At 41.7% G+C, this 11,932-nt stretch overlaps 1 protein-coding gene across 2 annotated transcripts; it reads left to right on the top strand.

Annotated features, from left to right (window-relative positions):
* The first annotated feature begins 331 nt into the window (after positions 1 to 331).
* On the top strand, positions 332 to 10,420 carry LOC123102987 (ribonuclease H2 subunit A). 2 transcript variants are annotated; one of them, XM_044524469.1, is made up of 9 exons: positions 332 to 615; positions 899 to 970; positions 2,125 to 2,248; positions 2,321 to 2,408; positions 2,513 to 2,650; positions 2,802 to 2,889; positions 2,975 to 3,095; positions 3,191 to 3,381; positions 10,002 to 10,420. In XM_044524469.1, exons 1-8 carry the CDS (start codon positions 510 to 512, stop codon positions 3,369 to 3,371), a joined length of 918 nt encoding a protein of 305 aa, XP_044380404.1. In that variant the 5' UTR covers positions 332 to 509; the 3' UTR covers positions 3,372 to 3,381; positions 10,002 to 10,420. The 2 variants fall into 2 exon arrangements, with proteins under 2 accessions (XP_044380404.1, XP_044380405.1); XM_044524470.1 differs by lacking the exon at positions 10,002 to 10,420 and having other exon boundaries at positions 3,191 to 3,563.
* The last annotated feature ends 1,512 nt before the right edge of the window (positions 10,421 to 11,932 follow it).

Here is an 11,932-nt window from a genome sequence, read left to right as displayed (position 1 = left end):
AAACATCCAAATCCAAACAAAGCAGTGGCAAATAAGAAAATACAAAGTAACAAATGGCTAATCGTCAAAGTGCGAAGTAAAATCGTGGCAAAATATCAAAATCCCCGTACAATTTCTACAGCCGTCTCTTCTTTGAGCCATCGAGTTCAAACTCATTTTGAGTTACGCGGGCTGGTCCAGTGAAACGGCCGTGATCAGGTATACAATGGCCTATATATACTATTCCTTTTAGATTTGGCCTTTAAAAACAAAATACCGGGCCTTTATTAAGAAAAATACATACTGGGCTGATTATTATAAAATCCGTATTGGGTCGATTAAGCACAACCGCTAGAAGGTATATTGGGCCAATATAACTGGATGTGTGGCGTTATCGAAAGAGGCTCTAGCCGTTTTCGCGGCATCAGGTCTACGGTCTACCCGCGCGCTCCCTAAAAAAAGGTCTACCCGCGCGCAGCTGCGACTGAGATTTCACTCATCAAAAAAGAAAAAGAAGAACTGCGACCGAGATGGCGGCGGCGGCGGCCATGGCGACAGCGGCGGCAGCGCCGGAGTGGGCCACCAAAGAGCCTTGCCTCATGGGCATCGACGAGGCTGGACGCGGCCCTGTTCTTGGTAAACCACCTCTTCTCCGTCTTTCTGTTGATTTTAGCTTTCGGTTTGGCGAATTGGGCCATGGGTTCGTTTCTTCTAGATCTGCTGCATGTTACTGCTAATTATATTGTTGATAACCCGTTTCCACTGAAAGATAGAATCTTGCTCGCAATTTTTACCTGATCTGCGCGCATCCCCAATGAAATATCCGGGGCAGAACTCGGATTTCCGAATGGATTAAGCAGAAATATTAGATGTGTTCTTTCCGAAAAGAATCATAACTTCGTGTTTATCACTCCCGCAGGTCCCATGGTGTATGGCTGCATGTACTGCGCGCGTTCCTACCATGACACTCTTGCCACTCTCAGTTTTGCAGGTCTCTCTACTCATGCCCTTTTCTCGTCTTTCATAAATTTAGTACTCCTAGTTTGCTTGACTGCTGTGCTTGTGGGAATGCCTGGATTGCTTAACTCCTTAATTAAGTTTAGGTTGCTGTGACATACTCCCTCCGTTCACAAGTATAAGATGTTTTGGACATTTCAGTGTGGACTACATACAGACTGAATGAGTGAACAAACACACTAAAATATGTCTATATACATCCGATTTAGAAAAAGGTTAGAACATCTTATATTTGTGAACGGAGTGATACCATTTTACTTTCATGAACAAATTACTTGCATCCTGCACCAAGAGGCAAATCTGGAAACTGAATCACATTATCATTTAAAGACCAAGACTCGTATTAAGTTACCATGCTCAGTACTTTGGTTGATTTCGGAGGAAAGAAACAAGCATAGTTTCTTATAACCTAACACTGTGTGTGTGAACCTCAGCCCTTGAGTTTATGGACAGAAGAAAAAAAACCCTATGGTACAGACATCTTGTCTTTTCAGTACAACCTGATTAATTGTTGCTATTATCACATGTCTCCATAGTTCCCTTCTTCTTCACCCTCCGCTGGCCCGCCCACTCTCCCCACCTCCTTTGTCTCCATTCTTGTACTCCCTCCGTTCACTATTATAAGATGTTTTGGATATTTCAATATGGACTACATACAGACTGAAATGAGCAAACAAACACACTAAAGTGTGTCTACATATATCCAATTTAGAAAAAAAGTTAGAACATCTTATGATAGTGAACGGAGGGAGTAGTTCATAACTGCTTCCGTGTACTTCTTATCTGAGTAAAACATCAAATAGTAGCTTTAGTTTAAAAACCAGTTTCTGCCATTTGAGAGCTCCCACATCTATTTCTTTGCACCGTGCATGAATTTCAAACTTTAGGGCCGTCAATTCTTTAATTTATCTAGGTAGTTTTACCATGTTCAATATTATTCCCCAATTGTCCAGTCCTAGAGTAGCATGGTAATGCTGCTTTCCATGAGTACTGAATTCGCTGAAGCGGAAGAATTAAAGTAGTACGTACTTAGTTAACAAGTTGTGAAATCGCCCAGACTCTTCAACAGTTTCATTGCTGATTTACCAGTGAACTTGGTTAGCATATCGTTCTTCTATTCTTGAACAGATTCGAAGACCTTGAAGGAGGAGCAAAGGGAGGAGCTGTTTGAAAGTCTCAAGATGAATAGCTCCATTGGGTGGGAGGTTGATGTCATATGCTCAAAAGTGTTATCTGCCAAAATGTTAAAAAGGTATGCTTCAGTACACTATGAACTTCAAATCTCAACCTTCTTTAGTAGATTAAAAGTCTTCTTGATTTTCAGGACAAAAGTTAATCTGAATGAAATATCCCACAACTCTGCAATAGGCCTTGTTAGAAAAGCTATTGATAATGGAGTTTTACTGACAGAGGTAAGTTATTTTGTTCTTGAAATGGTAATTCATGTACGCAGATAACCTTTCTAAATGAAAATGTTCACAACATAGTTTGAATAATGGTGTACCTTGTTGCAAAGGTCTATATCGACACAGTTGGAGATCCTGAGAAGTACAGGGTCAAACTTACGGAAAAGTTTCCAGGCATCAAATTTGTGGTTGCCAAGAAAGCTGATAGTCTCTACCCTGTTGTTAGTGGAGCAAGTATAGTTGCAAAGGTATTTCTTCGTGAAATTTTTCCGATGCGGCTACTTTGATGCCCAAAATAAAAAAGCAAATAGTAGTGTCTAAGAGTCAAGAGTAACACAAATGGGCTCTGTATTGTTATGAACTGTTTCAACCAAGTTTGAATCTGTTTATGCATTGCAGGTCACTAGGGATAGAGCCTTACGAAACTGGGTATTTGATGAAACAGCTCAGAATATGCATATGAACACTGGATCAGGTTATCCAGGAGGTAACTGATTGCTCCTGATAAATGATGTTGTCAATGTTTAATGCATATGACTGTTTTTAAAAGGTCTTCCTAATTAATGGAGCAGATCCTAATACTATACAATGGTTAAAAGATCATAAGCATCCAGTATTTGGTTTCCCAACTTTGGTGCGTTTTAGCTGGGGAACTTGCACACCATACTTCAAGAATGGAGTTGAAGTCACATGGTAAGTTTGAATTCGAACCCTTATGCTGCTGCACTGCAGTAATAGCAAAATGTGAATGACCACCACTATGATTTGTGGCATGTGATCACTTGTAGGGAGTCTGACGAAGTTGATGAAGATGCAGCTGGCTACGGAAGCGCCAAGCGACAGGTCACGTTGTCGAGCTTAGGCTTCACAGGGTTCAAAAGGAAGTCGGAGGAGATCGAATCGAGTGGAAAAGGCCGCTGTAAGTTCTTCCAGGCTCGCAAACTCGAGCTTGTCAGAAAGTTCCAGTGACACGCACTAGGTCAGTGGCACTGTCAGATTAGAGGTTTTATTTTACCGGGCTCAGTTTGTATGTTTATTCTGCATGGAACACTTGCAAGTCCAGTGAAACCGATGTTGGACTGTACTGAGCCGGTGGCCAAGACTGGATCAGATAGTTCCTTATTCAATCCTAATCTTAATACAAATAGCCTGAATTATCAACATCCAACTCCTGAACTACACAGCTTGCAGCCGTAAGGTGTACCCCAGACTTGGTCCTGTTATGGAGCCAGTTTGATTTTCCTTTTATAGGAATCTGCTGCGCTTTAGTACATTACTGGCACAGCTAAATCTCTGGCCACCATAGCGTTTACATAGCCAAGTGCATCATCATGCCAATACGTGCTCCATGTGCTGCTAAGCCATGAAGAACGGAGTTACAAGCTCTACTGCAAGAAACAACACGTTTTTCCTTACGATCACCGGAAGTTAGAGCATTGTCGAGGATCGTGGCTTCAGTTTCAGTGATGATCCGACCCATTTCCAAGATCGGACACGAATTGGCTTGCTTTTAAGGAGTGTAATACTAGCAGTCATGGGTGTTTCAGCAAGGAAATGGCGTGTTGTATCTGCAACCTGCCTGTCTTTTGTGTAGTCAATACCCCTCCGGATTGGCATGCTGGCAGGGGCTCGTATATTTGCAGCTCAGGAACATGTGGCAGCCATCCTAGTCTAGTCTGCTGCGTAGGGCCACGGTGCGTCGGTGCCGGATGTTTTTTCTTTTTTGAACTTCCACGGTGCTGGATGTTCGTTCGCAGGGGCAGGCTGTCGTGGTCAAAGCGCCACAGCATCATATTTAGTCCCTTCGTCTCGAATTACTTGTTGTAGAAATGGATATATCTAGACGTATTTTTAGTTCTAAATACATTCATTTCTATCCATTCCGTGACAAGTAATTTGGGACGGTGGGAGTATCTTCCTAGGGAGCCGCAACTGCCAAATCAACTTTCGGGGCGAAGCATCCCAATTGTCTGAAATGCTACAGTAGATGAACTCGCTTGTCTTTATCAAAAAAGAAAAAAAGATGAACTCGCTTATCCAGAGGAGATTTCAGTCCGCTTCAGGGGCAAGATTGTAGTATGTAAATAATCTGCCCACAGTGGCCAGCACTTACCAGCAGAAGGTGAACACAGCCAGTGGGGGAGGGGGCAGTGATGCTCAAGTTTCCAAAGCAAACTCAACAGGTGCTGTGCTGACAGGGAATCAGGGATCAGTGGCTGTTTCTGAGAGTAAAACACCGACGAATGATAAGATCGTGTGTCACAAGTGTGGAAAGAAAGGACATAATTCCAAGGGATGTGATGCAAAAGTCAAGTGCGTGATTTGCTCAAAGGATACGCATATTTCTGATTTCTGTGCCTGGCTGCATCAGAAAAAACCTGTTGCCACTTTGGTAGGTTTCGGAGGGGAAGGGCTTGGTATTTTTGTGGCTGATCATGCTAAGGAGACGACAGGCAATGGTAAAAATGACGCTGTGGCTTTGGTGAGATTAAGAGAAGGCCGTGATCTGGAAATTGAAGCTGACAACTTGATCAAATGCTTGGCGAAAACTTATCCGTGGAGATGGGACTGGAAAGCTAAAAAGGTATCTGATGGGGTGTTCTTGGTCAATTTTCCATCAACGGCAAGAATCAATGAAGCTGCTGTATATGACTGGGTTCCTCTGAAAGGTGGAAACGTCACCGTGAATGTCAGGGTTTGGAATGATGATGCAATGGTTGTGGGCAAACTATCAGTGGTCTGGGTCAAAGCAAAGGGGGTCCCAAAAACAATGAAGAACTACCATGGCCTGTGTGAAATTGGTTCAACTATTGGTTATCTCCAAACGGTTGACATGGATCTGATGAACAAAACTGGACAGGTTCGCCTCAAAGTTGCAGTGGTTGATCACACCAAAATTCCCAGATGGACCAAATTGACAACTCCTGACTTAATGGTGTTCAGGATTTTCTTTGAGGTCGAAGAAGTGGTGGAAAATGGTTGGGCTAAAGAGGAAGAGGAAATGTCACAAGGATATGAAGAGTGGATGGACTTTCAGCAAGAAGAAGAGGAAAGCAGAGAGGCTAAAAAGGCAAAGGTTAATGAAGAAAGGGTGTCCCAGAATCAGCTATGCGCAAGCACAAGAACCAGGATAGCTGCAGAAGAAAGAGACGCTGCTTTGAAAGAACATGAAGCTGCTGATGTGTTGATGTATAACAAAAATGCAAACAAAGACAAACCAGGTAATTTGGATGAGGAGGTTGGATCAGCGTCAATCAACGGGGAAGGGGAAAAACAGAGAGAGAAAATTTGCTAGAAGATGGGTCCGGTGAGGACATGGAAGAGGAGTACGAAGCATCTCAGTCCGTCAGTTTTGGTACTAAGCTTGGGATCTCTAACCCTGATGGGGAGAACAAAGAGAATGAAAAAGTTAACAATGCAGATCAAGGGGGGCAGAGATACAGTGGGAGAATTGCATCAAAAAACAGAGATGACATACCCATCCTAGACAGAGCCATGACTTTAGCCAGAGCCAAGAATATGGTTCTATCTGAAGGTGTGGCTTCTAATCCTGAGATCTCTGAAAATATTTATGCCGAAAATTTAAAACTTATCGATGTAGCTGACGTTTTAGGTGTAGATTTGGGGGTAACCTTAGACATGGTGGAACATAATTTGGATTTGCTGTCCTCTTTAGAAAAGGCTAGGAGAGACCTTTTTTTAGCCAGTTCTAGAGAACAACCAAATAATCAAGAGGAAGACCTCGTTTTAGAACCTGGAGATGTCAATGACATTCTTCAGGATCTTTTAAGTTTAAGTAAAGATGATGAAGATGAAAATGTGGATGAGAGGATGGATGACATTTTTGGAGGGATCAGGTTGGGGCTTAAAGCTAACAGTGCTCGCTTTGAGGCTGTGGCTGTTAAAACCCCAGTAAAAACTGTGCTGAGAAGAAAGAAAAAAAAGGAGCATTCACTGACCTCCCTAGCTGGAAATAGTGTCCTTGTGCCCTTTTAGTTTCTCTCTACTCTCTGGGTTACAGTCATTTGTATCCTGAGTATACTTAGGCAGATCTCATAGGTTTTCTCATCTAAAATGATAAGTGGTCTAATTTGGAATTCTAGAGGGATTGGAGAGAAGAAGAAGAGAGATTTTATTAAAGAACAAATTGGGAAAAATAATCTAGACTTTGTAGGCATACAGGAAACTATGAAGACAGATTTCAACAAATTGGACTTGTCTGATCTTAGTGCATCAGAAAAGTTTGAGTGGGATTTTCTGCCTTCTAAAGGAAGATCTGGAGGAATCCTAGTTGGCATAAACAGTGCAACTCTCATTAAAGAGAAAAAGGAACAAGGGGAATATTTTGTCAAGATTAAAGTCAGAAACATTGGAGATGGTTTTTGCTGGGACCTGGTTGTGGTGTATGGAGATGCCCAACCAAGAGGCAAACCAAAATTTCTGGTGGAGTTGGTTCACATCTTCAAAAATTCGAAACGATTTTAACATGACTAGGAAAGGTAGTGATAAGAATAAGCCTGGTGGTTATAACAAATGGAGTATGCTTTTTAATTCGGTGATTACTTTTGGAGAAATGATGGAGCTTCCTTTAGTAGGAAGGAAATATACTTGGTCTAATAATCATGAGGATCCCACTTATGCCTTATTAGACAGAGTACTAATTTCCACCTCATGGGAGGAAAAATATCCTTTGGTTTACATTGAAGACTTACCCAGAGAATTCTTGGACCATGCTCCGCTGCTCGTGAAAACTGGAACTGCACCTGCGAAAACTTCAGTTTTCATGTTTGAAAACAGTTGGTTTCAAAGGCCAGATTTGAACGAGATAGTTAGGAGGGTGTGGGAGTCAAACTATCCTGGGAGTTCCATTTTGGATAGGTTCCATAACAAAATGAAGGAGATGAGGAAGGTCTTGAAAGGGTGGAATCTAAATATTGAAGCAATTTTTAGAAGAAAGAAAAAAGAAATCTTAGAAGAATTGAATAGATTAGACAAAATGGAAGAAGAAGAGAAGCTTTGTGATGATGACAAGGAAATAAAAAAAGCTTGTCAAGAGTCTCTGAAGGTAATTCTTAAAGAAGAAGAGATCAGATGGATCCAGAGGTCTCATGACACAGAGTTACAGAAGGGAGATGCTAACACTAAATATTATCATGCTAAAGCAAATGGCAGACTTAGGAAAAACAGAATCATTAAGCTTGTGCAGGATGATGGGGTGATTGAAGGGCAGGAGAATTTAAAGAAATATATCACTCTGTTTTACAAAGAACTTTTTAAAGAACCTGAGATCAGGACTTTAAACATGGACTCCAGTGGTGTGGAAACACTCACTGCAAATGAACATGATTTCCTTGTCAAGAAATTCACAATTGACGAATAGAAAAAAGCTGTTTTTGGCATGGAGAAGAACAAGGCGGCTGGTCCAGATGGTTTTAATATTGAATTCTATCAACATTTTTGGGAGCTTGTTAAAGATGATTTGTTGGCACTTCTTGAGGAATTTTATGAACATAATTTAGACCTAGACAGGCTAAATTATGGAGTGATTTCTCTTTTGCCCAAAGGGAGTGATGCGGATAAGATACAAAAATACAGACCAATCTGCCTCCTGAATGTTATTTTCAAGATAATCACTAAAATTTTGGTGAATAGATTGATTATAATAATTTCAGGAGTAATTAGAGACTCTCAAACTGCTTTTTATAAAAGGTAGGTACATTTTAGAAGGTGTTTTGGTTTTGCATGAAACCTTGAATTCTATGCATAAACAAAAAAAAGAAGGGGGTTCTTTTTAAGATTGATTTTGAGAAGGCATTTGACAAGGTTAAATGGCCGTTTCTTTTTCAAACTCTTAAAATGAAAAAGTTTCCAGACAAATGGATCAATTGGGTAATGAAAACCGTGATGGGAGGAAAGGTAGCTGTTAAGGTGAATGGAGAAATTGGACCTTATTTCAAAACACATCAAGGGCTGCAGCAGGGTGACTCGATGTCACCCTTGCTTTTTGATCTTGTTGTGGATAATTTAGCTGTTTTGATGGATAGAGCGTTTGAAGGGGGTTTGGTATGTGGTCTGGCCAAAAATCATAAAGAAAATGATGTTTGCATTCTGCAGTATGCAGACGACACTATACTCCTCTTCCAGGATGACCTGGAACAAGCTAGAAACATCAAGAGAATCCTAGGCATTTTTGAAATCATGTCGGGGCTAAAAATTAACTTTCCTAAAAGTGAAGTGATATGTGTGGGCTTGGAGGATGAAAGAGCTAAACTTTTTGAGGAGATTCTCACTTGCAAAAGAGGGGCACTCCCATTTAAGTACCTTGGAATCCCAGTCGATGACCGTAGATTGAAGAATAGTGATTGGAATCCTTCACAAAACTGAGAAGAGAATGGGGGGCTGGCTAGGGAGGTTTCTTAACATGGCTGGACGTACGACCCTGATTAATTCTTCCCTGACTAGCCTGGTACTTTACATGATCTCCTTTTATGGGTTACCAAAGGGAGTCAAAAAAAGATTGGACAGGCCCAGATCGAGTTTTCTTTGGAGTGGTGAGGAAAACAAACATAAAAATCATTTAGTTGCCTGGGAAAGAGTGTGCAGACCAAAAGATTTAGGCGGTTTGGGGATTTTGGATTTGGATTTTATGAATATTGCTCTACTGTCCAAATGGTTGTGGAAGCTTTTTAACGAAGAAAGCTTATGGAAAAGATTGTTGTGGGATAAGTATGTTAAAAATTCCACACTTGGACAGATTAATAAAAAACAAGGTGACTCGCACTTTTGGCAGGGATTGCTAAGGTGCAAACCTCTGTTTTTGAACTGTTGCAGATTTAAGGTGGGGGATGGTAAGAAGACCAGATTTTGGGAAGATTTATGGCTGGGGGAACAGAGGATATCTGACGCGTTCCCTAGTTTATACAATATTTCCCTAAATCAACACATTACAGTAAATGAAGTTATCTCCTCCAATATGTCTATCCTTAGTTTTAGAAGAGCTTTGGTGGGGCAAAGAGAAACTCAATGGCGGGACATGACTGAACGATGTAGATTAGTGAAGTTAACCGAGGAGAGTGATAAACTACACTGGATTCCTGCCAAAACAGGGGTTTTTAGTGTGAAATCTTTCTACTCTGTTCTTCAAATTGGGGACAAATGGCCTGACAGTTTTCTTTGGAAGGTTAAAATTCCTCCGAAAATCAAAACTTTTATCTGGTTGATCTTGAATAAGAGTATACTAACTAGAGATGTTTTGTTGCATAGAGGAGGGAAATGTGAAACGAAATGTCTTCTTTGTAATGAAAAAGAATCAATAAACCACCTTTTTTTCGATGCCCGCTTGCCAGATATACGTGGAACGTTGTCAGTTATTGCACTGGATTCAGTTGCAACTTCAGTGACATGGACACGTGCATGCATGTTTGGTTAGATGCTTTTGGGGGAGAAAATAAGATGAATTTTTTTGTCGGAATAGCAGCACTAATCTGGAGCATTTGGAAAACTAGAAACTCAGCGTGCTTTCAACATGTCTGGCCTAATGATCCTAGTGTAGTGATGTTTAGAATGTCGCATTGGATTAATGATTGGAGTTGCTTGCAGGCGAGGGAGGACGCAAAAGTGGAGTTGCAACGGGGCGCAAAGCTTCTGGATCGAGTCGCCAGTGGTCTTTTCCAATCAAGACGAGGATGGGCGACCTGGGTGCCAAGACTGAAGGATGGTTGAAATCAAAGTTTAGATAGTTCGCTCTTCTTGCTGCCTGAGAGTTTTGTTTTGATTCCTTTGATGTAATAAGATAGTTCGGGATTTTCTGGTGGTTTCCCCTTCCCTCTACTTACTGTTAGTAGGCAGGGAGTGATGGGAGGGGGTAGGTTACGTGCTGGTGCAGACTTTCTTAGCAGGCGTTAAGGGTGACCGGTGGTGTTGCGTTTTGGTTGTATCGAACTTACTTGGTTTCTTTAATGAAATCGGGGGAAAATCCCTTTCTTTCAAAAAAAATGTAAAGTGAAATTCCTCCATCACACAGATTTCTTTTCCATTGAAGTGTCAACGATCAGACCCATGAGGATATGCAACATCTTCTGGCTGGCTGCCCTTTCTTCCGCCAGGTGTGGCATGCTATTCTCTATCTCGTTGCTAATCCATTGCTACCCTGCCCTGCTTGGCGACGACGTTTGCAGACTGGTGGGCTACCACATCGCAAGCCCCTATGGCGCTCCACCAAGGTATACCCTGCCTCCTTCTCATAGCTTGGTGGCTTTTGAGGGGCAACAATAGGAGTTCTGCCAATTCAGTATAGAAGAGAAAGACCAAAGTCTCCGGGATTAATACAGAACAGAGCCAAGACCACAATGTGGCAATGACTAAGCACCTCAAGCTCAACAATTATAGAAGAAAGACAAAAAAACAATTAAGAAACAACCTCCAGAACAGGAAAACCTCATCTCTAGCCATGGCTATAATTGTCTCCGGCGAACATCTTTTCCCCTCGAATGTGCGGCGGTCCCGTTCCTTCTAGAGATTCCCAGCTTGGTGGCTTTGGAAGCACTGCAACGACTGTGTGTTTCGACAGGTTGCAGCACTCCGTTACACGCTTGGTGCAAGCCATCCAAGAGGACACACGTCAATGGACAAGGGCCGGCGAGGACCCCTTGTTCCTCTGCTCAAGCATTCACGAACACGTCAATTTTTATACGCGTTCCATGATGTCCCACCACCCCCACCCCATGTATTCCCTTCAACTCCTATAAATGAAATGATACACAAGCTTCGTATATTTGTGAAGAAAAAAAAGAAATATCGGCGCCACCCACCACGACTCCGCCAAGCTCAACTATGGCCACTCATCAAGTTCTACCATGACCGAGCCAAACCCTATTGGTGCTAGGGAAGAAGACATCACCAACAGCTCCATCGGTTTCATCGCGCCCCTATTGAACTTTGCGATAACTGATCGACTTATCCATCAGCATGAAAGGCCATCAATTCACTTGTGCGCCGTACTCTTCCTCGCGTGGACGCTTTATTAGGCCCCATTCAACTCCAATTGTTTCTATTTAATTGTTCCAACCATTATCCGAACTCGGGATCTCTGGCTCTGATACCAACCCTGGCATAATTCAATAAAACAAAAATTAACACCCACAAGATAAATTAAAAATCCATCCCCAGGAAAGGAAAAGGCTCATTGATTCTGTATTGCTAGAAACTGACACCAAAACTTCTGGGTTTTACCTTAGTATTGTAGTTGAGTTTGCTGATAATGAAAAAGATTGGACAGTCCACATGCATTTCAACATCTTTTTGCAGGTCTTTTTCAATCAAAAGTGATTTGAAATTAGCTAGTTGTTTAGATTCTTTTTAAGGATTTTTTGCCGACCAAACAAAAAAACCTGAGCATTCATTTCTAATTCTACTTGAAACTTGATTGTGCCTCCATTTTACGAAGCCAATTCAGTACTCACATCCAAACAAACCCTCAAGGTTGTAGCTACACACATCCACATGTGCCCACAATGAAAGTCAAACATAAA

Source organism: Triticum aestivum, chromosome 5A, assembly GCF_018294505.1.
Source record: "Triticum aestivum cultivar Chinese Spring chromosome 5A, IWGSC CS RefSeq v2.1, whole genome shotgun sequence".
Classification (NCBI taxonomy): domain Eukaryota; kingdom Viridiplantae; phylum Streptophyta; class Magnoliopsida; order Poales; family Poaceae; genus Triticum; species Triticum aestivum.
Note: the sequence above shows the minus strand (reverse complement) of the source record. Positions and strands in the feature narration are given on the sequence as shown.

Coding starts and splice junctions, on each gene's coding strand:
- LOC123102987 (XM_044524469.1), top strand. CDS start 510: ATGGCGGCGGCGGCGGCCATGGCGACAGCGGCGGCAGCGCCGGAGTGG. Junction 616..898: donor TGGACGCGGCCCTGTTCTTG/GTAAACCACCTC, acceptor TCACTCCCGCAG/GTCCCATGGTGTATGGCTGC. Junction 2,249..2,320: donor TCTGCCAAAATGTTAAAAAG/GTATGCTTCAGT, acceptor CTTGATTTTCAG/GACAAAAGTTAATCTGAATG.